Here is a 25,693-nt window from a genome sequence, read left to right on the forward strand (position 1 = left end):
ATAAAATGGTGTAGATTCAGAGCAGACTTCTCTGCTGGCACAGCTTTAACCAACAGGGAGGCAAAAATACCATCTTCCTATTTAGTGTATTCATTTACACTTCAAAGACCTTTCAAAACCCATTCACATGAACACATTCCAGAAATAATGACCCACTCCTCTCCACTTCCCCTTATATTCTTGCTCTATACCTATTTGGTTGTGTAGAAATAATAATCTCAAGTTATAAAGAGGAATTTTTCTAGCAGACAAGGCTGTCCAGAGTGACATAATTGAACCGGAGTGTGCCTGCTGTGTTATGTGCAGGATGAGGCTCCTGCAAGCCAACAAAGGCACAGCCTCAGTGCAAGCTGCAGGAGCAGCATGTGAGCATCAGCCCCTTTCTGAGGTCACCTGGCCCTCCCACCTGAGCAGGGCAGCTCTGCAGCTCCCACAAAGGCACACACATCCCTGCGTACCCGGAAGATTTTGTGCATCCTCATCGTAGCCGAACAGAAGATAAATCTTGTGAGAAGCAAGCGAAGGAACTCATCCCCAAAAAACTGAAGGAAGGACTGATCTGTAGAGAAGGCAAAGAAAGCCCATTTAGAAAGGCTCAGAGCCCCCGAGAGGCTGGGCTGGGCCTGGCCAGGCCGTACCTATGGAGCGGGAGTGGGTCAGCAGCTGGGCAATGTCCCGGTTGATTTTCCGGAGGTAATCCTGACACTTCTCCCACAATCCTCGGCGCATGCTTGATAATCCAGAGACAAACAGGAATGCCATTAAGGGATTGTTCAGAAAGAGTGTGAAGAGGCTACCCCGCTGAGACTGATCTAAAAGGAAAAATAAATCAATAGACAAAGGGATACATTTGGCACATGAAACAGAAACGCTGTCCCTGCCACACAACGAAGCCGCTCACCCGCTAAATTCCGTCACAGAGGAGCTACTCCTGGGTGTTAGTTACACCTTCCCTCGTGCAGGCCTGATCCCTGGCTGGCAATAAAGGCTTGCTGGAGACATGCATTAACAGCAAGGCACCTAAACTGGCTCTGCTCCCTTTCTGGAAGCAATAATGCTGCCCAGAGCTGTAACACCCACCGTCACCCACGCTGGGCTGGCCATGCCTCAGTGTCCCTGCAGGACAGCCTTTGCTCCAGCCCTTGCTGGAGCCAGAAATGTCACCAGCATGGGAACAAATCATTTATCACATACACTAGCTAAACTTTATCATACTACTTCAGGGACTGGCAACCTGATTTAGGGGTTACACAGTAGTGGAAAGCTGCCTTTTCCTGAGGAATCCACGTTCTGTTTGGGACAGATACAGGAACTGCAGCTTGTTGGGAAATGCAATACTGCACATACCTTGCAATGCTTTTGGATATGCTGTTGGAGAAAGCAAGCACACCAATGGCTGTCCAAATAAGTTTGTGAAATTCTGTAACAGATAAGAATGTTGAAGTATTGATGGTCACTTTGCTTGCCTTGAATATTCAGCAAGTCAAGGGTACAAATCATATTAATGACAGAAGACATTAATGCCCCTCACACAGCTCAGCATTGGCAATGAGCCTGACAAATTCACTTACTCAGAGATCACAGCGCAGAAGGAATATAACCAACTACATTTTAAATTAATTACAATTCTCTCATTTCATTGCTACTGATGGCAGACACTAATTTCATGGAAAAATGGCTTTCAGTAGTAACACATTACTTGAAAAAAAAATCGTGTTCTGCAGTAAAAGTGAAAGCAATTTGATTTAATATTTTCCCTCAACACCAACTGAACTGCCCAGTCAAAACATTTCTTTGCCCTTTTCCTTCTAGCAGGAGGAGCTATGTCTGATGAAACAGGAGGGCCCAGAGAAAAGTTTTAAAATTTCCTTTAAAGCAAGTATGTCACAACCTGGGAAAAAACCCAAAAACCATGCAAACAACCTCATTAGCTGTCACCAGAAGAGCTTTCTTCAACTGAAGGCTTGCAAAGCTATAGAAAATGTGATTGTGCCTGCATCCTTTCAGAGCACAGACTCAAACCCTGCCTCCAGAGCATACGAGTGCCACACACATCTGCAGATCAGATTCTTAAAACTGCAGTTTATAAGTGTAAGACATACAACACCACAAGTATTTGCTTGTGAAGAATCCTCAAAAAGTTATTTTTGAGGATTCCTTTTGGCATCTGCATAATTCAAATGAACTTTCCCTTCCAGGCAGTATATTTCGGTTATATTAGTTTTACAGTTAATTTGATTTAATCTGCTAAATACTAGAGACAGAAATCTAGTCTAATCAAAATAAAACATTTCCCATCTCTGACAGAGTGCTGAGTAGTGCTAGAAACCCTTCTAGCTGGATACTAAGGTTTGGTCTCTAAGGAGGAAACAAAGACAACTCCCTTGCAGACAGTAACAACAGGTCAGCCCAGAATTGGTGAGAGAAACATTTCAGCCTCCAGGAGCACCCCAGACACGGCTGGTTTGAAGTGTACACACTGGCAAGGTTTTACCCTCTCCAGTAACTCATGTTCTCAGTACCAGGAGCAGGCTGCCCAGTTTAATGAATTCCATGTGTGTCGCTCAGCTCCAGAGCAGAGCAGCCAGGCCAGCAGAGGGAACAGCCCTGCAGCCCCACAGAGCACCTGGGTCACCTGTGGGTGTCAGGCTCTGGCTCAGACACTCTGCACTCTGCCCCAGCAGGGGTTTAGCCAGGAGAACCTGCCCTGCAACCCAGATGTTGACAGGAGGCCTGGGTATGGAATGCCCTACCCCTCAGTGCATGGACAACTCCAAAAAGGATAAACCGCATTTTGTTTCAAATTTGACTGGATTTTTACTTCAGTGCTCAAGGTTTCCAACAGAAGTATTGCTGATTTTTACAATGCATGTCATGTGCATCTCCTTCCAAGAAAGAACTGCCCATCATTTCCAAAAGAAGTCACTTCACATTTAAGCTTTGCTAAGCTGAGTATTTATACCATATCACTGACAGAGGCCTTGCATTCCCACTGGCTGGAGGTTTTGGTTTGGTTTGGTTTTAAAACCTTGCATTTTACCATGATCCTAGACAACCACAGCTACAGGAAGATATTGATTTAAAAATATTATTTCATCCACATATGCAGTGGTAACCTTCAAGAACACACAGACAGCTATATTTAAATGGAAGTGTTAAAAAAAAATTCACGGCTTTCAGTAGATATGCTCGATTTGCAGTTATCTTCCACTTTCAGCTAAATATACAGGGGAGGAAGCTGTTCAAGTGCTGCTGATTTGACAAACTGGCAAGTCACTTCCTAGCAGGACTTACTTTCAGTCATCACCATTTAGGTCCTGCAGAGAGAGGGAGAGGACGGGGATGCGTGCAGGAGAGCAGGGACGGGCTGCAGAAAAGGATGTGTGAGCATTTGCTGTTCCTGCTGCTACTGCTGGCAGTGACATTTAAATGTCAGGATAGCTCCTGTCCTATCAGGGAGGATCAGAGCAGCCACGGGGAAAAAAGCCAGTACTGACTTCAGTTCCTCACACAGCTGCTCTTTGCTCATGCAGCACTGGAGCCCCCAGACACCTCCCAGCCCACGGGGGACAGTCCCAGGACAGCTCTGCCAGGGCTCTCTGGGGACAAGGACCCCAGCACAACCACAGGCAGGAGTGTGCAGGGCTGGAACACTGACCTTGAGAGCTCTGCCATGAACCTTCACTGGAAAACAACACCAGACACCCAAACCAGTCCCCTGACACGCCTGCCTGTGCTCAGTGGCAAGAGATGGGGAAGGTGAATGTCACTTCTGAAATGCTGAACATATTTCTTTTTAGGTGCCTTGCACTTGTGCCCACACTGTTCTGATCTGGGTCAGTACTCCTAGCAGCCACTTCTATAATCCTGTCCTGAAATACTTCCCAAGCTCACATTTCTGCGCTCCTTCCACACAAGACAGAGCTGGATGCTCTCCACCAGCTGTGCTGAACAGACTGCTGGGTTTGACACCCCTGCCAGCTCACTGCAGAACAATGAAAAGAAACTCAATGGAGGTTACAGAGTTGCCTACTGTGCACCCAAAAAACAAAGAAAACGGAATTATCAAATTTAAATGCAATACAAAAAGCAAATTCTACTGTAAGCCTTTGGGATTATTCTCACAGACCTACAAATCTACGTGTGGAAATCCATTGCCCCAAAGAGGTTCATTGCTCTAAGCTTTACACAGAACCCCAATCTGTCCAGAGCTGGAATCCTTTGCTCTCTTACAGAGCTGATCCATTTGACATCTTCTAACAATTCTATTAGAGAGGAAGGTGGTACAAAAACCAAAACCAAACCAAGAACCCAACACAAGCCATACCTTTTATCCCTGAAAGAAAACCAATCCTCCTGATGTTATACTGGAATGAATGCCAGGAAAGAGCATAGGGAAATAAATCCTTTCCAAATGCTCACTTTCTCAGGAAGACAAGTAAATCACTCTAACTGTGTTTCCCTCCATTTAAATGGGGAAGAGAATTCAAGAAAAAAGCGGATTTGTTCTGAAACCAGTGCAGCGAATTTAAATAAAGTGGTGTTTAAAAACCCCTCTGAGATACATTTACGCTACAACAAACCAAAGAGCCAACAGAGAGGTCAGATCATTATCTGGCTGTCGGGCAGGAGTTCCCTGGCTCATTTCAGAACTACCCTGACTCACACTGACCACTGATTTAGTACCTCTCCTTGGCCAGCACATGCCTTCAAAGCAAGCAGCACAGCCTGTGGACACTGAGCAAGGCACACGCTCCTCTGGCCACTAGACGTCCCTGTTCCTCCTCCGAAATGCAGCTGTGGATGTTCCCTCCCTCCCTGCACATAATGGAGCTATAAAAAGGCACACAGAAGAAGTGGCACTTTCCCCAGATATAGCACATTCTTATTACCCCATTCATGAATGAAATACATGTGTAATACTCTCCAGATTCAACTGGCCACCATGAGTGCAATGCCTGCTTCTGCATTACCCGAACTGCAGATTCCCAGAGGTGATTTGGCATGGAGCAATTCTACTGTAAGTCCAGAACACCCTAGGAAGGAGGCTCAGTGTCCAAGCAAACACCACTCTACAGTAACACTGGATGCTAATTTGAGGCTTGTTACTTCCTTGGTTCAGACACTTTTCAGACACAGACACCCCGTGTTTTTTAAGATCAGGCTCAATGCTTTGACTCCTTTCTGTTGCTTAAAAGCAACTGAATGTTGGATGACTGGAAAAAAGAAAAGCACATTAGTTATCTCCCTCCCCCATGCACACACACCGAGATTTGTCTTTGGTATAAAACAAAAGTAAACCTCCCACCAGAGACCTTGGAAATCTTGAACCTTTTTTCCCTCCAGGAGGATTTATTATTTTCCAATGAGCGGCTGTTCATGTGCTTCTCCTTCTTGTTCCTATTCATAGGGTCAGATCCTGACTAGCATGCACAACCTCAAAAGAAAAGAAAGACTGAATACAAACTGTTTAAAAAATAGCCTGTTAAAAGTGTAAGCTAACTAGGGGTTGGCACTGTATCCTACCACAGGAGGAACAGCCTCCAAGGGCCTTACCTTGTAGGCGACGCTGTTGGAAGAATCCACGATGATGAACAGGGGCTTTCTGGTGAAAGGGTACAGATCTCCAGGGTGAAGGCTGCAAAGGAAAGGGACCCCTCAGAGCACCACAACAGCTGCACAGCTGACACTGCACAAGGGTCTCAGCCACAGAGCTGCCCAGAGCCAGATAAAAAGCAGACAGATTTCCCATGCTGCAGTCCCCAGATTCATCCTCAGAGAGCAGCTGCACTATTGTCTATATTTGTCTATAATACGGGCTGTGGGACTTCTCTTTAGTTCAAGAGAGAGTTAACTTCTTCAGAAGTCATCCACCACTGATCTGAAGTTTGTCAGTAATTAAGAACTCATACCAGCTTACCTAAGTAAGGCTGAAGTGCTTAAATGATCAATTAAAGCTGCTCATTCACTTCTGAGTGTTCAAGCCAATCCCTGCTATGATGTCCCGCACTGAGGAGCCCGAACTCCAGAGGTGCTGATGCATTTCCCCTGTTGCAGACAAGCTGCTGTGGCCTTGCAGGCTGCAGCACTCACCAGTGCATCTCCTTGTAGGCCTGGTTGCGCTTGTGCAGGGCGTCCCCGTTGATGATGTCGCGGTTGCTGTTGGTCAGCACTCCCCCGAAATCGTAGGGACCTGCCCGGGGAAAGGGAGCTCAAATCAGCAGGGGCAGCTCACCCTGCTGGACATCAACTGGCTACAGGACAGGGAGGAAGCCACAACAAACCCCAGAAAACTAAGGGAATCTGAACTGCTGCAGCTGTAAGGAGGGGAGAGAGGAATGTGGAGACTTCCCTAACTGCGTATTCCTTTTCATGCTTTTTTAGAAATTTCAGCATCTATCAAAGAGAAGCAAGGAATGCAATTTCATAACTTGTAATTTAATTATTCACTATTAACCCATAAATTAATGCAAATTATCCCAATATTGGCTCTTGTTACACCATAGAGATAAAAGATTAAAACCCCTTACATGGCTGATACAGGAAAATCAATACCTTTGTAGAATTACTGCATGAGTTTCCAGATTCACAATTTGATCAAAAAATAAGGTTAAATTAATAAAAAAGACTAGAAATACTAATATCATTTGCAGTTCTAATACTGCAAAGGGGAGAAGAGAGAACTCAGAGAATGACAAAGGGACAAAACAGCTTTAACCAGATTTCAAATCTGTATCAAAGGTATTTCAAGATTTCAAAGTTGGAATTCACAATTTTCACATACACACGCCCTGGACATGTGTTCCCACTGTAAGCTGAATATTCTGTTAAATTTGCAAAACTGAGCTACCCCCTGAATGTCTGATGGAGAGCAAACACAAAAGCAATGGCTATAAAAATATCAAATCCCACAAGATACCAAGAAATATTTCTGCCATTGGTATGGGTATGAAATGTCACTAACTTTAGCAAAATAAAGTACAAGGGTTTCCTCATTCTGTCATACATTTGCAGACTTGGCTGACCCACATTTGGCCACCAAATGCAATTTTTTCAGGTTTGGATACAAGGCACCTTTCCATTTAAGGGAAGCTTTGGGGATACAAAATCAGGAACAGGACAAACATTAATTTAGCACTGTTACAAACACCTCACATGGTCTGCCAAACACACGGCCTGCAGGCAATGCACAGTGCAACTTGCAGCTGCTCTCCCCTTTAATAAGGCAGAACTGTGTGCAGGCCACACCACCTTATTAAAGGAATGCAGCTGTGATGGGTTCCGTGGTGAGGCTGCTCCGCAGCTGGCTGAGCCTCGATGCCTCTGCCACAAGCTCTTAAGCTGAAACAACACATGCAGAGAGGGGCACACACCACAGGCCTCAGAGGACACACTGCAGTTAGGACCTATCACCAAGCTGCAGCAAGAAGTAAAATGTTAAAAGCATTTTTAAAAAATCACTGCCGCTGTCCAAAGCTGACAGGGATTTTCTTTTTTCTTTTAACATTTTGAGAGCTCTATAAATCATGCACAGGGGTGGACAAAGCATGCATCTTATAAAGGAATGCAAGTCTCAAACAGATGAGGTTTTTTATAATATTTAGGATGTTAAAAAATTATTTTGACTTTTTTCTGGAATTAATAAACAGATCTTTGGACCGTGTTTACTTCAGCCAACCAGTTTTCAGCTTTTATATTGCAGCTGCATCCAAATATTCTGCTAGATTGAAAAGAACAGGAGGGTGAGGTGAGGGGAATTGTTAAAAATCATGAGAAGGGCTTGAATTGTCAGGTTAATGAGCGTGCAAATAGACCAGTCCCTGCAGCTGCTTGAGTCCTTCCACCACCCACATCCTGGCCACACGTTCTCCTGTGCTGGGCATTGGAAAGATCAGAGTGCCATGGAGCCATTTTATGAACTTTGTGCTGATGCATCAACTGAGCCACGTGGTCTTCAAAATTGGGAGGCTTTTAATACTTCAGATGCATCAAAACCTGGATGTGTCCTTTGAAAAGTTCTCAGGCTAATGCACACTAATTAAAACACAAAGATTGTATTATTGTTTGTGGAAAATAAAGGCTATCTTACTAAGCAGACAGGAGAATCGAATTGACTTGTCTTTTTAAAGGAGCTTTGTGACATCATTCTTGGTCACTTGTCCTGGAACATCAGGAGAATTCAAGCCCTGTTCATGACAGGGAGCATTCCTTTATTGTACCTTCACTATCCGAACGACCTGATGGGAACACGCCCGTGGCAGACAGGTAAATCAGCAGCACGCTGTTGGCAGGCAGCTCCTGCAATGCAAACAGGGGCCCAGGGCCAGGGGAGAAAGGTACAAGTTTATTTTAGTACTCAATCATCACCTCCATAAACACACTGTCATTACAATTGTGCTACTCCTGCTCTGGCTCCCCCCTCTCTGCTCCTGGTGCACGGACTGGCCCTGCCCCAGCACAGACACCCCTTCCAACTGACCAAAAGTGTCACTGATGAAATGTCTCAACTTGTCTCCACACAAACCTCCAGGCTGGTACCAGAGCTCCAGCAGCACTGACAAAGCACCTGCTCCACACAGACTCCTTCACTATCTATGCAGATCTGAGGCTCTCCAAGATATGGAACCCAAAAGCTGCCAAGATCCACACAGAGCCCAACTCCCAAACAATGCACAAGGGAAGCTTTGTTTACAGTTTGAGTGGGATACAGGACTGGAGATTCAGCAGCTGTACAGTGCTCGAGAGCAGCAATCTCCTGATACACCTCCCCCATTTTGGTTCGGGCTTGGCATGATATAAAATGAGAGAATACTCTTAAGATTTTTCTATTCTCCAGATCAGTGGAGATCCACATTTCATTCAGTGTCACAAACACTCCTGGATATTTTTGATTACAAATAAATTCAGTGATTTCACAAACCTTAAATGATGCTGCTAAAAATGTATATAGCTGGCTAAAAGTTGGTTTATAAAGCAGGTATTTATGGGGGTTTTCCCGCCTGGCTGGTTTCTCTGTTGACTCCTGTTAAAAGAAAGAAACAAAATCCTAATCAAAAAAACCCAACAACCAGATATTATCAAAGCAGTCTCATAACCCTCTAAATTTCTATTTATTAGAATGTTCCAACACACTACCCATACAAATGGTCTGCCCATTCTGCATTTCCTACTACATAGGAAAGCAGGATGCAAACCACAGTATTCAAACCATAACTTTGTATTATCCCTCAGTGAAATTTGTAAACTAAATCTTTCTTACTGTCTCAAGTATCACCCAAGAAATGAGTGACAAAATTCACACTTCATCTCAATTAAATAAATGAAAAATCTCCATATTTTCTTTTGGCCCCAGATAGAAGACTTGTTACTTTCTCTGAAGGGGACATTAACTTTCAGAGGACTCAGTAATCTGATGAATCCATGGGTTTGAGCTACTCTTCACTAATTTCTAGTGGAAGTTACACCACCTTTACTAACCTGCTCTGCACAGTGGCAATACTGAAGGAGTAGACTACTTAAAAGCAATCAACCAACAAAACACCCAGTTAAGATGTGCTGCCAGGTTTGTCTGAAGTGGAACTGACCTGCATTCCGGGTTTGTTCATTTGAGATGCCAAGTTCATGGGTTCCCTCTCCAGAGCCTGCAGCATCCGGAACATGTCGATTGTCAGTTCACTGAACTTGACCTGCAGGAGAGGCACACAGTTCATTCTGCCAGATACACATTAAACAGAATTGCTCTGGAATTATGCAGCTGAGAGACTGCACTGCACACCAGAGAGGCCATTCTCTCTCAGGGATCTGTCAGTGTCATCTTTGAATCTCTGAAGAGCTGTGAATGACTTCTACAAGAGCTCACAGAAGACAAAGTCTATTTGTTACTGATCTACCACTGCACTGCAGACCCCTGCTTCCAAATTACAGGCTTCCCTGGGATGTGGACTAATCAAGTGCTGAAATAGCTATGTACTATGAATTCAGACAAAATCTGACAAAGACAGATGAAGCTGTAGTTTAAAAATAACTCCCTTGCTTACCTGAAAAGAGCTCAGAGAGAAGCCAAGAAATTTGTACAACTTCACTATCATTATCATCTAAAAACAGAACCTAGAATGTCTTTTGAAAACCTCTTCCTGTTGCCACTGAAGTTGCAACAAGCTGGAGTGAGTCATATGAAAGCTCAAGTCAAGCTTTTTCTAGAGGTATCTTAGAGGTCTCCCATGCTCAAATGTTGTTACAAATAATCCAGTATAAGAAAATCAATTGTGTCTACTTAACTGACAAGTTGAATATAAACAATAAGAGGTCAGTACCACAGATCTAATATCTAACATTTCATTTTTAGGTCTTATTTCTGTGAACCCTCTTCCTCTTGCTACCACTGCAACCATCACAATAAAATATTTCAGTGTTCTCCTCTGTTGGAATCTCTGTTGTATGATCAGAAGGGATGTCACAGGGGGGACTCCAAGGATGCAAAGCCAGGTGCCCAGAATTTCCTTTACCTGGTTGTTGCAGTTCCCAATAATGAGCGCATCTGCAAGAGCAAGCTGTCCCACTATCATCCCCTGCTCCAGCAACGGAGCTCCCGTCTCAGAAAGCCTGTTAGAGGTGATTACAATGGTGTTGTCATCATTTAAAACCATGACAGGGTCTGCCTAAAAAAAGCAACCAGAATAAATCAAGAATTCAGGAAAGCATACAGATTTGCAGTCAGAGAGAAGTCCGCAGGTCTCGGCACTTACAATAAACATCTCACAAATGAGGCAGATTTTTTAAATTACTTTGCCACACGTGTATTTGTATATTTGTATGCAGGCTAGAGAGTAAAGCCTTCCCAGCTGGAAAAGCAAGGTTCTTAGGGACTGCAAGAAATACATGAAGCACATGACAAGCACATGAAGGTACAGCAGTGAGAAAAGCGTGCTGCCTTCAATGACATGGACTCTGCTTCAGCTTTGCTGTATCTGAGGAGTCAAATGTCATCAACAGCCTTACAAATTCATGCAGAATAAACTACATATTCCTACAGTCATAATAATTTTAGTTTGCCTATTTTAGCTTGCTTTCCCTTCGTAGAAAAGAATAGCTAAGGAGGAGAGTGAATGATAATGGTGCCACCCATTCTGGCAATATTTAAATATTCCTGTGAACACGTGTCAGTGATTCATGGGACAGGCATACTGCCCCTGCACCGGCACACCTGCTTCCCTCACAAATGTGGTGATACACAACACTTCCATCAACAAGACAGAAACTCTGAAACAACTAGAGGGGATGCTATTCTCACCTCAATAAATGCTGCCACTTCCTGAAGAACCAGGTTCCACTCCACCTGATCCTCAGTATTGAAACGATGCGTGTAGTCTTCAATTTCATCTGACAGCTCCTGAAGTAAACAGTTCAGAGACAGACACAGTCACTCCTAAAACCAGACTTTACCAGGCAGTCAGTAACCTTACATTTGGTTAGCTGTGCTGGCCTTTAAGAATAATAAATAAATAAATTCCTTGAGAACATATGCAGCACACCCCTGACTAACATGCCAGCCAAAACGCGCTCGTTCAGCAGACAGAGTGCCAATGCTACACTGAGTTCTGGCAATGCAAATTGTCTTTTACGTAGGTCCAAATGCAAAGAATATCTGGAGTTAAGTATAATTATCCCACTCACAGCTATGTCACCGGTTATTACCATAAGCTATGGATACCAGGGACTCAGATTTCAGCCTGCAAGTAACTTTAAATACCTTGAGGAAGGGGATGGTGTGGCTGGTTTAGCTGTGCTAAGCAAAGCCTGCAGTTCAGGGGAGCTGTGACACACACAGCAATGCAACCTACACAAAGCTGTCAGGCCCAGGAACTGCTTGAAGCGAGGTTGTCAGAGGGCTGGGAAGCATATGCTGTGGGGAGCAGCCTGCTGTTCCTCTGCTGCACTTCCAGGGCACCTCCCTGTCTGGGCTGCAGCTTCTGGAACATTTTTACTTGCTGTTCATTCAAACAATGCAACCAAATCATTTGATCCTCAAGTGTCATTATTAAATGTCTGAATGACAGAAGGTATTCCCTGTGTTGGATGTCAGACAGACTAGAGAAGCAAGGATCAGCAGCCTCCCACCCCTCAGCACCTTTGTCCTGATTCCAGCATACCTTCACAAGGTCCTTTACAACATCCATCTTGTTGAGCAGGAGACAAACCACTATGAACCTTGCATAGTAACGTAGCTTCTTAACCACTAGTTCAGGCCTAGACACAACAACAAAAACATCACAGCCAAAACTGAGATTAAAATAGAACAGAGGCAGGTAGCAGGAGTAAGGGAGAGGAGGAGTTTAAGACCACAGCAGGGCTGAAGAGTTGCAGATTAAGAGTTCTGACTGAACTCATGTGGTGATGAATAGCCACCTGGCTGCTTGGAGGTTCAGTTAAAATTGAGTACAGGGACATAAAAAATAATTTAAGAAAGCAACAGCCTCCCTACTTGACAGGAGCATGGGAGTCAGATATCATGGCAGGCTGTTCAAACCTTGCTGTACTGCAGCGTGAGCTGCTGCTCCCCTGAAAGGCCTGATGAGAATCACACAGATTCCTCTGCTCCAGCCCAGCTGACCCATCTTCCACCCACAGCATTCTAGCTCCCAGCACTGGTACCACTCAGGATTTAAAATTACAAAATTTTGGGGCTAATAGCTTTCTATCTAGAACCAGGTAACAAAGTATTCTTCCAGTCATACAGCAAAGCTCTTATTTATCCTGAATTTTTCAATAGTGGCAGAAGGATTAAAAAAAACTTCCTTCAACAACATGGATTTTATCCTAGTTATGCTCCTACAGTTTATAGCTCCTTGCTGCTTCCACATACCTCTCTAGTCTTGAAAAAACAAGGGCTTCCATCCAGACATACCTGTCTTCTTTGTTGACTTGGGAGTAGTAGGACCTCTGCCTGATGGCTGAGTAGAAGGAGAACGCCTCGTTGAGATAGCTGGTCTCAGAGGTGCGCAGGCTGCGGGGAACAGGGCGTCAGCTCACTGCCTCACAGCAAAGAAACCACAGCAAACCTCCCTTCCTGCCCCTCAGCCGGCCTGTGCCTCCCTGCACAGCTCCCTCCTCAAGTGCCAGCCCAGGAGAGCCAGACTCTCACTGTGGGATGTGTCAGAGCTTGGATCCCATTTCAGAATCAATCAGAGCTGCCCATCCTGCACCACACATACGGGTGATGGGGTCACTGAATGGTGTTAAGTTCCCAAACTTGTAAATCACATTTTCCCACAACATTCCAATGCAGCACATGTGGAAGACCCTTTGGAGGCAGGAGAGAAGTCCTTGGGCAGTAGCAGTGGCACCAGGCTCACAGGGGCCCTTCCCTGCAGCACCCCATGCAGTCCCCAGGGCCCTCATTCACAAACTGGCATCATGACCAGCCCAGTCACTGATTCCTCCTGACTGGGCATCCAGGCATTTGGCATGCAGCTGCCACTAACCCTGCATTGCCCACTGAATCCTCTTCTGTGCTTACTTACTAATAATGGTAATAGAGCTGCCCAATCTTGGAAGCAATTTCCCCAATTTGCCACCTCTTCAACCCATACCGATTGTCCAATACTTGTCTATGTCGCAAGAGAGAAAAGAAAGATTAAAAGGATTCCCAAATTTCCCAGAACATCCCACCAGACAAGACAAAGAGCCACTGCAGGGCCAAATTCAGCTTTCATTACTGGTGCAGCATTGCCAGCAGCAGCCCCACAGAGCCAGCAGCACACACACCCCACAAGAAGGGCCGTTTATCTTGCATAAACTTGCCAGAGCCAGACGTAAGTGTGTTGCACAAAATACACACAACAAAAGGTCACCACTTCCCAGGAGAACATTCAGACTATGCAGCCAGAGGAAGGTGTGAAGGATCAGAGCCCACGCTGCAGCAAGAGACTTCACACCATTCCAGATCCTGCTCTGCAGAATCCATCACCTCCTCAGTAAGAAATTAAAGCACCACACACTCAGGTAGAGCAAAAGGGTTTGTTAAAAAGTCCCACTGAACACTCTGCAACATTTTAATTCAATAGACTGTGAGCACTGCGGGAAGCTGCTGTTCCCTCCCTTCATGCTTGAACAACACAGTGAAATCTCAATCTTAGCTGGGGCTCTGGGCATTCCAGAGATTAAAGCTGCACTTAAACCCACACAACACATCTGCCTACAACATTTCCTTACCGGTGCTGCTGTTGGAACTTCCAGAGTTTGGTGTAAACATCAAATGTTCGCCCAAAATAGGATTGCCACTGCTTCTGCCCATACTGAGGTAAATCCCTGCAAGAGACAGTGACAAAAGCAGAATTAGGAAGCAGAATCCAGTCAGCCCAACACAACAGGAGCACGTTTGTGTCAAAGTCAGAACTGATTTGTCCAGGATTCATTCACATACTTTAGAATCCTGCCTGCACCCAGAACTACAAGAACTATGATTGACAGTTTCTCAAAACCTGTTGTTACTGGATCTCTCCAAATAGGAAATGATCGTGTTCCTACATGCAACAGGTGTTTGAAAATATCTTACAATTTTGCTAAAAGAGAAGTAATTATATGGTTATGTGCACAGAAAGACAAATTGGACTCCTAAAATATCATAATACAGAAAAACCCTACCCAAGAACAAGCAGATGGAAATTAGTTAATAGAGACTGGTAATATTTATTGTTACTGATGAAGGAAGGAATCTTTCTCAAACAGATACAGCCATGTTTCAGAAACAGAGCCTGTGACATCACAGCCAAAACCAGTGCCCCACTATCAGCAGGTCAGGCCAGCAGATGGATGCTCACAGTCAGCACCCACTGGGTTCTGTTACACCATCACCACATTTGTCACCCTCTCACTCACAGCTAGTGACACGACACAACCTGAGAACTTCTGCTTTGTTCCTGTCAGTCTCCAGTGCTCCAAGGTGAGACAGCCAACCCAGTTCAGCTCTGCTCTCCTGCCTCCCCTCCATTTCCAGGCTGTGCTACATTTCCACCCCACAACTATGATGTATTCCTAAGGATTTTGGCTTTAAAGGTTCCTGCTCTCAACCCTCACTTCTCCTGCCTCCCAGGAGTGACCTGAATCTTGAAATAAATGCAACAGAGGGGACCAAACTCCCGAGTCCCACTGAGCACACATTCCCCACACACCTACACCAAAGCTCATTCAAAGGAGGTGCACAACTCTGCAAGTGGAAGTAGAACGGCTTTTCCAAGACAGAATCCTCTTTTATTTGATTCAAGATTGATTTCCACAAGGAATGCTCTCTCAAATCCCTGTGCAGGCTCATGTGCCACCTTCAGCAGACAGAAAAGCAGCACACGCCACATCCAAGCCTGGAGGGCAGAGACCAAGGGAAGCAGCACCTCTAGGAAACCTTGCCATGTCCTCTGAGGGAGCCAGAGAAGCAGAGCAGTACACACCACTTCAGAGCAGTGTTCTGGCCTGTTTCTGCTCACTGTAATTGCTTTAACAGCACCCGAGGTAGGAAAGGAAATTAATATTCTTCTGCTCGTCAGCCAACTGTACTTCCCACACAGCTTGAAGGGACCTAGCTCAGCTACTACAAGTAAAATGAATCCTTACCAGCCTGGAAAAGCATTCCAGTACTTGGTGCTGATATTCCATGAAGATGCCAAGGAATCTGGGCAGGATTTTACCAAATTAAAAAACAAAAAAGATCCCTTCAAACTTGCAATGGGCTGCTCAAAATCTTGCAATGTATGTTGTGTAGCAAGGGGTAAACAGGAATATAAATATGTGCTTCAGGGTACCAACATCTTCATTCAAATACAGCTTGATACAAACACATGCAAATTTAAAGCATTTTCTGCAAGGAACAATTCTCTCCTTGTAATAGATGTAAACATTTTAACTAAACAAAAGAAGCTAAGGCACTGTCCAAACACACACCCAAGATACAGCACAGACTCTGACACAGCAAGAGGTAGCTTTAATTTAATTTAATTAGCACATCCACAAGATTCAATGCTAAAGTATATATTAAAAAAATGTTCAATTAAAAACCAACACTGAAATGGATAATTTTTTTAAAAAACCATACAAATCAAAGTTCCCTGGCACTAACCTATAGAATGCCTGAATTAACAAGCTGACTTGAAGAACCCCAACCCAAGAAAGCACCCTTCTCTCAAACACTGGTACCTGCACAAACTAAGCATTAAGCAGACAGGGTTATGGTGCAGGTATGGGCTGACGATGCTCATGCATCTACCCCTCATCAGTGAGCTAATTAACACACTCACCTTCACCTCCCCCTTCCACACCTTGCTCTGCACATCCTAAACATTCTAATATACCCCAAAGCTCGATTTGTGCGCCGCACTCGATGTGAGTGTGTGGCAGTGAGGGTGCCTGCAGAAGCCCCTGCCAGGGCAGTGCCCCTGTGCCTGGCACTGCTGCCTGCAGCCCCTGCTGCCTGTCCACACGGATATTCCTCCTGCAGCCTGCCTGCCTAATTGCAGCTGGCATAGCTGCACAACACCACGGATTCCTCGGCTCCCCGGGGAACGGGAAGGATCTCCATGGAAACAGACAGTAGCACTTGTTCTTTTGATAGTATTCTGACACGGCTGTAATAAAACTTCATTTATGACAATACATTACTGTGCTTTCACTACTGCTTTTTGCAGACAAGAGCTGCCCTTCCTGCCACCCCTCTACTGCTCTGTGCTGAACATCACACATGCTGCTCCTGTGTACCAAGAAATTCTGCCATGAGAAGGAGATGCATAAGCAGAAGAGGACATTTAGTGCAGTTTTCTAACAGAACATAGGGATGTGCATTATTGGGTGAGAATTAGCCCAAAAGAATCCCAAAGCCTCGGCTGATTGCAGAGTGGGCTTTTAGCACAGCTCCTCCCACCAAAGGAGACAGGGAATACATGGCCCAGAAGCAATTATACACCCAAGGTGAGAGCTCAAGAGCTATGTTATAGCAAGACTTATTGCTGCCTCCAGATCTACAGGAGGACACCAGGGCAGTGAGGAGAGACAAAGGCAGCAGGTTGTCCTGTGGGGTGTGCCCAGCCCAGGCTCTGGCTCAGCACTGCTCTGGCTGAACACCACTACAGGAGGGAAAAAGGGGCAACCAAAAGAATCCAAATGCAGAGGAGGGACTGGAGATTTGATTTAGGACAGTACAATAGCCTGCAACAACAAGTGGAAACCATTTCCAGTTCCTTGGCTTTTAGAACATTCCAAATGGGATGTGAAGACACAAACTCTGATGGTCTAGAATGATGGGTTTCTCACACTGGGCACACAAGACTGGTTCTCTTGCTGCACTAGTGTGGCTGGTGGGCAAATTTCACAGACAGAATTTTATCCAATTTTTGCTGTACTCTTTGTCTCTGCAAAGGCCAGCACTACTTATGTGCTCATAATTAATTCTCTGTCAGGAGTTCATTTCAGCCATGCTGCCAGATAATACTGGCTGAAGCCCAATTAAAGGTGCTGAGGTGTGCTTGGCCAGCACCACATGGAAGCTGTCACACAGGGACATTAAAGATGCTGAGAAAGTCCCAGAGACTCAGCAGCATGCTTCAAAGAGGAAGGCTACAATAACTGTAAGTTTAACATTCAAAGCTTTAAAGACATTCACAGTTTTGACAGGTGATAAAAAGAGACAATTTCCTTTTATGTTCATGGGCTTGTAGTAGTTAGAGGCTCCTGTTCCCAGAACCTGAGCAGCAGTGGGATAGAAATGCTGTGGCACAGAGCCAGAAGGTATCTCCTGAGCCTCCTTTTCTCCAGGCTGAGCCCCCCAGCTCCCTCTGCTGCTCCTGGTGTTCCAGACCGTGTCCCAGCTGTGTTCCCATCCCTGGACACGCTCCAACCCCTCAGTGTCTCTCTTGCCATGAGGGGCCTCACCAGTGCCCAGTACAAAGGGACAATCACTTCCCTAAAATACAGTTCAATACAGTTGCTGAAAGTCTTTTAATTCCTTGAAGTTCCAGGCTTCTTTGTGATACTGAACACATTTAAGCACTTTTTAACATTTAAAAGAAAATAATACCAGTGACAATACACCATGACAAACTGCTTCCTTACAGCCTCCCTCTTCCCAGCCTTTTCCAAGAAAAAAGCAAGTGGGAGTGGGGAAAGGGGAGAAGAGAGCCATTGCAGCACACTTCATCAACAGTTTATTCTAGCCTATAGCCCAGGGTAGAGCCCAGGATGACAGCCCCCAGGGTCACCCTGGCAGCATGGCCACAGGAGATGCTATCACTGGAGCACTTTCGAGCAGCCACCTTGGCAGAGCATCATATGTTTTCCTCAAATGCTGTATTTGGCATCTGTATGGGGAAGAGAGGAAGGAAATGCTACTGAAACAAAGACGTGGCAGGCTGAGCCCTTGCAATTTTTGGCAGCAGCAACAGCTAAGCAGCTGCCAACACAGCTATAGGCTCAGCTCCCCGGAGCTGAAGTGCCCAGAGGAGGTTTTGGGGAGGAAATCATTGCTCTCCTCCCTCCCCCATCTCTTCTATTCTATAAAATGTGGTAGGGGCAAGAGAATAGCAAAAAACACAGCAGCAAAGGCTGTCATCATCTTCAAAACAGAAGGTGTCAGGCATGAATCAAACGCATTTATTATGAAGCAACTGGACTAAGAATTGGGATGCTTGCCAAGACATTTCCAGGTGAACTCCCCAGAGAACAAGCACTAACACAGCAGATACCTGAGAATTATAATGTTGCTTTATCCTGTCATTATGCCCACGGGAATCACAAGTCTCAGAGGTGAAATGGTGGTCAAGTGTAAGAAGTAACAGTGCCAGGTTACAGTAAGGACAGAGCTTCCTGTTCTGCAGTATTCCTATTTTCACACAGCAGCACTGGCTGCTTAATCCCATCTCTATTTTTATTTACCATACTTCATCCAAAGGTATTCTCCATTTTCTTTTCATTTAGCTGGACAAGAAGGTTTCTTTCTGGAAAAGTACCATGGATACACTGAGAAACTCCATCTCTCATCTCGAAATCTGACACAAGCCCTACCTCCCTCCATGGCACAGGAGGCACAGAATGGCTGGAGGTTCTCTGCCACCCTCTGATCTGAACTGGAGCAGCACACAGCCACACATCAACTGTGCTCATTCCAGGCCAAAATTTCAAGCAAATTATATCAGAAAGCCAGTGTAATGTCATATACAGTCCTGGAAATCCTGGTCTCAAAATCTCAGCCCTTTTGCTTTAGACTGCCTTTCATGGGGGGTCAAACACAATCACCAAAAACTCCTTGTCTCTATTGCCCATTTGCCATTCAGATTTTGGAGCACAAAATGTTTGTTTTGGATTTGGTAATCAACTTCTAAAGCACATGAAGGGATTATCAATAGCGGGGGGTGGAGGAATTAAAAGCATCTTTGCTAACCATCTGTGTTTGACTAACAGCAAGCTATAAGGGCCCAAACATACAGCATTACTCAGAGACCAGTAAGAGGCTGAACTGCCAACCAGATATGAGCTCAAACCCCTGTTACTTAAGAGACTCTACAGCAAAGCTTAGAAATAAAGCAGCTTTGGATACATGCTGTTTAACTCAGCATATATTGACAAAAACAGGATATCCATATTACTGTCCAAACGTGTATTCCCCTGCAGACAAAGCAGTTGGACTTTCCAGCTGTTGTTGCAGCTGCTTAGTAGATAAATGTAGATTTTACCTTTCTCCACAGTTCAGATGAAGCACTTGTTTCAGCAGACACATACAGGCTATGGTTTTGATGTTTCTGCTTATTACTAAATTTCTTCCCCAAAGATATTCCCTTTCCTACTTTCCTCCCATCCAGAAAAATCCTCCTCATTTCTTTCTTTTTCCACAGAGACAGTAGTGGTTTGCATTTGCATATTGTGGTCTGCACACAGTCACATCTAATCCTTAATTGTGGCCCTCAGACACACAATTTCAGCAATAATCACATCAATTTAATGGGATTTCCAAATCCTAGTTTACTATAAACTGGAACCTCTGCTCCTCCAAACATTCTTACATACATGGTCCAAAAGTACCCATAGAGGGGTGCATTACTCTCTCCTAAACATACTGGTTTGGGGTTTGAAATGTTCACTGTACTGACTCCAGCATCACATACTGCAGTGTGTGTTCTGAGGCTTTTCTGAAGGAATACTGTCAGAAATCCACTAACCTTAAGCCATTGAAGAGCTGCTTAGATTTATCCAATAAGTAGCAAAAGTCTGTCACCGTTTTTCTCTCTGCTTGAGGAATATCATCTTCAGCTCCCCCTGATGACATGGTTTCTTTTAGGGCAAGCTCAGTCCTATGAAGATAAAAACAGCCATAATTACTCAAAAATCAACGGCTGCTACGAACTCATCCAGACTGAGATGCATGTTCAGTTCCATGGGGATGTAACACAGAGCATGCAGTTCTTCATAGGTTACTCTTCTCAAGACTCATTAAAAAAAACAGCTGAGAATCCAGGCATGGGACTAATTATTGAACAATGCACTAGTTAACAGAGCAAAATTAAAAGTAACAGTGGTACAAGAGTCACAAAATAAAATAACTCTGAAGACTGTCTTCACAAACACAAAACTGACAATGAAGGACTGTAGCACAAACAGCACTTGGGTTTCACACTTGGACAAAGAAATCCTCTCCAAATTTGCCTTCTGCAGAGGTATTTATCCTGGAGCTGTATTTAGAGACTAGCCTCAGCTCTCTTTACATTTCATTTTCTTCTGTTGCTTTGAAAACTGTAGCTCAATGGCTCCTATTGCTGAAAAAAGGCAAATTTAGCCAGAATGCTGAAAAGTACCCTACCATCCTTCCTCTCTGCAGGCTCATGACTGTTTAATTCCATGGCCTGCATTACCCACAAAGATACCTGCAGATCTGTTTTTATTCTTCACCTGAGTAAAATGTTATATTGTACAATAAACACCTGAACAAAAAACTAAGATATAATGTAGGTAATTGTAGCATTGAGTGAGTAAGGGAATATGAAAGCTTACAGAGGCAGAGTGGCTTTTAAAAATCTTACTCCAAACATCCACAGATATCAAATTACCCTTTTGAGCATACACAGATGAGCTACAGATTTTGCAGCAGAAACAACAACAAAACATCTCTGGAAATGGCTGCTAGGTCTTCAGCTCTGCCCTGCTCAGGATTTTTGTGCAGGATAAACACACCTCTAACTGGGCACATGCAGGGCTTTTACTTCCAGCAGCTTCCCTGCCAGTTCTGGTGTGTTTCTGGTAAGCAACAGGTTTCCATTTGTGCAGCACTTCTGTTGGGATGCTATCTGCACAAATAATTACCTACATGTCCCAGTCCAAGCCAGGAAATGGCAAAGCTCACTCTTTCCAGCCATCAGGAAGCACCCAGAAGCATCTTTCAGCAACTGGCACAAAAAAATCCTTCACAATAACTGAAGAGGCTTCAGAAATGCTTCCCTGAACAAACACTTCATGCCTAACAAGCACAGCAGGAACTGGCAGTTTCCACCCAGCTTTTGGGGTAAGTTAGAGGGCCACCCTGCCAACCCAGCAGCCTCATGATTCCCCAGTTTAGACAAGAGGCAGCCCACACGGACTTGTTTTTACACACCCACGGGACAGCCCACCAGAGCAAAGTCGTGGGGGCATTGCACAAACCACTTGCTGAAGAGCTCCAGAAAAAGGTTAAAAGTGTCTCTGTATTGTCAGGTAACTGCACTATGGGTGCCAGAGTCTAAAACATAGCACCCAGATGCCACAAGCTTTGGCGTGAGCCTGGCAAGAAGGACATCAATACTGTGAGCCCCAGCCTGGGCCTGAAACCTCTGAGCATTCACATTTACACAGCACAGAACAAACAACACCAAGCACCAGAGCACCAACACATGAGATTGGAGTGAACAGCGAGACCTGAAAAACAAATGTCAGAAGCAGCCAGGAGGCGATTCAGGAATTTCAGCAAGAGGGACAATACCCCAGGTCCTGTGTGCTCCACAGCAAGGGTGACCTAAATCCTGCAGCGAGCCCGTAGGTTCTGCGCTCCACCGTGGCACTCCAGGCACTCCAGAGCAGCTTCAGACACTTTTGCAAAAATTGAGGAGCTTGCTTCAGTTGCAAAGTATGTTTCAGACAATCTAGATATCAGTCTTTTCATTTCATGGCAGTGAATTTTATTTTACATCACCCTAAAGTTATACTACCCAACAACCCCAACCACTGCCAACATAACCTGTGCCAGCCCTGGCACAGGCAAATAAAACCAGCTAGGCTTTGGGTTGTTTTTTAAAACCAAGTACTTCTCACATGCAAGGAGTTCACCAGACCCACTGTGAAGAGGCCATTTATGCAATCAATAAAAGATACACAAGAAAATCCATAGCCTGCCAATGTGAAAGCTATCAGAACGCCGGAAAAATATGTGAAGCTGTCTTTTCCAGCTGACAGAGAAGGAAAATAAAATTAGTTATTTCATGCACTGGTTTTGGCTTATCGTGCTCTGGAGAGGGTGGTATTTGGTGCTGTACAAAGGAAGAGCTACTATCAGGAGCAGCTCGGGAGAGGAGGAGGTGCTCCTGCACTAAGGACTGTGTTGTAATGCAGCAGCAGTACAGACAGGAGGGAGAATTATTATTAGAACAGCAAGTGGGCACAGCAAAGGGAGGAATACAGCTCCTGACATGGCCCTTTCCTGAGGGACTGCTCAGCTCCAAATGAACAATGTAAATAAAAAGCAACCAGGAGCACATCCACAACGGGGACCTCTCCTTCCCTTTGATACTAGAAGTTATCACATGGATCATCTGCAGACAGACAGTTCTCCCAGTTTTGACAGCCCAACTATACCAGGAATATCACCTACTTCATTTCTTGTTCTCTGCTTGATGCTTTTTGCTTTCTTTCGTGCAAAAGAAACTGTTGGGATGTTTTGAATGACAATTTTTTCTTAAGTAACACATTAAAAAATGCTCTCCAGAGTCTGTAGGAGACATTGAAACATTGGTTTAAAAGACTGTTAGAATAAGTCAGAAAATGGTGGCTTCCAGCAGAAGTTATTATTCTCTCAAAGATTTTGCCAACTCCTCAGGCCATACAAGGCAGGAAAGCCGTGCTCGCCAAGCCCCACACTTGGTGTGCCAGGTTCTTCCCTACAAGCTCTCAGAACACACCATTCCAGGTTTGCCTAATGCAACACATTACTGGATTTGACAAATTCATCCCACTGCAGCAGCCAGGGTAGCAGAGCTTCACAGCCACCCCAGAGGATGGCAGCTGGAGCTGAAGGGCAGCAGAGGAGGGACATGGGACAGGGACAGGGGTTTCACGGTGCTGGGCAGCATTCTCAAAGTCAGATGTCACTTACATCACACACGTCTCCACTTCCCTGTGGTTTGCTGTCTTTTGGCTAAGGTTTTCCAGGCTAGCTGGAAGGGAAAAAGAGTGCTGAAGTTAATGGTATGCACTCTCCCTGGCCCTGCCCTGGGATCCAGGCCTGCAAAGCAAGGCAGGCTTCGTGAGCCATGAGGGAATGCTCTGGGTCAGGGAAATCCAGCTGACAATGCAAGCCCAGCATGGATATGTTCAATAAGTGCATTACATCCTCTCAGATTTGCTCCACAGCCAGCATCACTGTAAGCTGCCATTCAGTGCCTGCTGGAAGGGGAGGGTCACAACTCCCCACCCGACGTGTACAGCAAAGGAAACCTCTCACACTGAAGGTGCAGCCGTGGTGTGACCTGAGGGCACAGGGCACAGGAGGATGTCAGGGCTCTGTCAGCTCATGTATCAGTGAGGACAGGCAGGATCAGGAGCAGTTTCCTGGATGTGGCACCTGGACCCCCTGACAGAGCACTTGTACAACTCAACTGCCTTTTTCTAAGCCATCACTTCTCAGTTATGGAACCTTGACTGGTTTTCAAATGCTTCCCACTCCCTGCTTAGAGACACAAGCAGTAACCAAAAACCAAAAGCAAACACACTTTGTTCATCTATCTTGTTGATACAGGATTTTCCCCAAACTAAGATGTTCCTAGAGCTGCTCTCTACAAAAACCAATGGTGGAAAACACATTCCAGTCTATCAGGATTTTAAAGCTGTCAAACCTTGAGTGAGAGACCAGCTCTCTTTCCACTTTCCATGCTGACACATCTCCCACAGCATCACTGCCAAAAGGGGATGTGACACAAAGCCAGGCGCCCAGCTGGTATCTATTCCTTATCTGCAAATTACCAGCACAGATAAAACCAACCTCCCGATCGTCCATACACAAAGCCTGCAACCATCGTGTCCCAAAACTCTATCAAAAACCAGCCAATCTTACCTTCACCAAGCAGGATGCCTACCTTGGCACCCTATTTGCCCGTCCCTTTCTTCTGCAGACTGGCACACTCGTGTCTCATGTTTTCTTTCAACGCTATACTGCACGTTTTGGGAAAACCATCTGTGTGTTTCCATGTGATCTGCTCAGAGTGCTAGTCCTGACAGAGCCTCAGACAACACAAAATGCATTAGAAACCAAATTCATTCCTCCTGCCAGAATACCTAACTCTCCATCAACAGCCACTGCCCTGAAGTTCCCAAGACACCACTCAGTTCTGCCCAAGAAACACTGAAATAAATAATTAGCAATTCCCCCCAGACAGGCACTGAAAACCTCACAGCCTGCTGGAGTCAGGAATTCAGAGGGAATGGCAATGAGCAGTTATACATCAAACCATTTCTTCGCAAAATGTAGGCGGGGGGGGGGGGGAATATTTCTTTATGATTCCAAGGTTTTTAGTAAAATTTGGAAGCGATCACAGACATTCCTCACCCCAACCACTGTTCACCTCAGGGCACGTCTGCACTGCAGAGGCTGCAGCTCTTGCAGACACATCCAGCTCCTATTCCAGCAGCGTGCTGGATGCTGCAGGAGCATCTGGGAGCAGGCTGAGCCCACACCTGAGCTCCTGGCAAGGCTCAGTCCCCGGGGACAGCAATGCCCAGGGCCAGCTCATGGAACAACCCGAGCGTTGTGTCCCAGCTCTGCTCAGTGCTCTGTGCACATGCACGAGGAAAACGGCACAGCCTGGGCTTGGGGACACCTCTGTCTGACTGCCACAGTGAAAAGCAACTTGAACTTAGGAAACAGAAACAAGCAGCTGTTGTATCTCACTGATAATATTTGTTAAATCATGTTCTCTCTGCCTGGATGTTTGTTTACTTCACAGGGCACTAAGGATAAATGAATTACTGACTTTGTGTACAAATTACAGCATGGCAGACAAAATCACCTGCAGATGTAACTATGTCTAGCAAGTACCTCCTATTGGAGGTACATAGTTACAATTCTCCAAGAAACTGGTTTTCCTACTAAAATACATATTTTTAGAGCTAACTTGCAAAAATATTATTACCTCCAAAGATTAGGCAAGAGGGAAATCACTTAAAATAAATAATAAAAAGACACAAACCCCAGTGAGCCTGTGTATGAACACACGCACACCCCAGTGCACGAACAGTCAGGGCCAGCAGTTGCTCCTACAGGCACAGGGAGCCTGGTCCCACATCGACCTGGATTGATCCTTCCCTCTGCATCCCAATAAATCCAGCTCTCCCCAGCACAGGGCAAGCTGCCACTGCCCTGGGGCTCCACACGTTCTGAGGGGCTGGCCAGATGCTTCCTTCTGTCTGTCCTTCCCTTTCATAG

At 45.2% G+C, this 25,693-nt stretch overlaps 1 protein-coding gene across 1 annotated transcript in view; it reads right to left on the reverse strand.

The window, feature by feature from the left end:
* The window catches only part of SCAI (suppressor of cancer cell invasion), a 38,079-nt gene that overhangs the window by 6,135 nt on the left and 6,251 nt on the right, over window positions 1-25,693 (reverse strand). The window contains exons 5-19 of the mRNA XM_064728113.1: window positions 20,193-20,324; window positions 14,212-14,307; window positions 13,521-13,607; window positions 12,905-13,003; window positions 12,150-12,246; window positions 11,291-11,389; window positions 10,506-10,658; window positions 9,585-9,686; window positions 8,921-9,022; window positions 8,220-8,298; window positions 6,094-6,193; window positions 5,557-5,638; window positions 1,348-1,420; window positions 639-812; window positions 459-559 (exon numbers count right to left, since the gene is read on the reverse strand). Of these exons, the coding sequence (XP_064584183.1) occupies window positions 459-559; window positions 639-812; window positions 1,348-1,420; window positions 5,557-5,638; window positions 6,094-6,193; window positions 8,220-8,298; window positions 8,921-9,022; window positions 9,585-9,686; window positions 10,506-10,658; window positions 11,291-11,389; window positions 12,150-12,246; window positions 12,905-13,003; window positions 13,521-13,607; window positions 14,212-14,307; window positions 20,193-20,324 (1,576 nt within the window). The remainder of the gene's footprint in view (window positions 1-458; window positions 560-638; window positions 813-1,347; window positions 1,421-5,556; window positions 5,639-6,093; window positions 6,194-8,219; window positions 8,299-8,920; window positions 9,023-9,584; window positions 9,687-10,505; window positions 10,659-11,290; window positions 11,390-12,149; window positions 12,247-12,904; window positions 13,004-13,520; window positions 13,608-14,211; window positions 14,308-20,192; window positions 20,325-25,693) is intronic.

This window comes from Zonotrichia leucophrys, chromosome 17 (genome assembly GCF_028769735.1).
Source record: "Zonotrichia leucophrys gambelii isolate GWCS_2022_RI chromosome 17, RI_Zleu_2.0, whole genome shotgun sequence".
Taxonomy (NCBI): Eukaryota; Metazoa; Chordata; class Aves; order Passeriformes; family Passerellidae; genus Zonotrichia; species Zonotrichia leucophrys.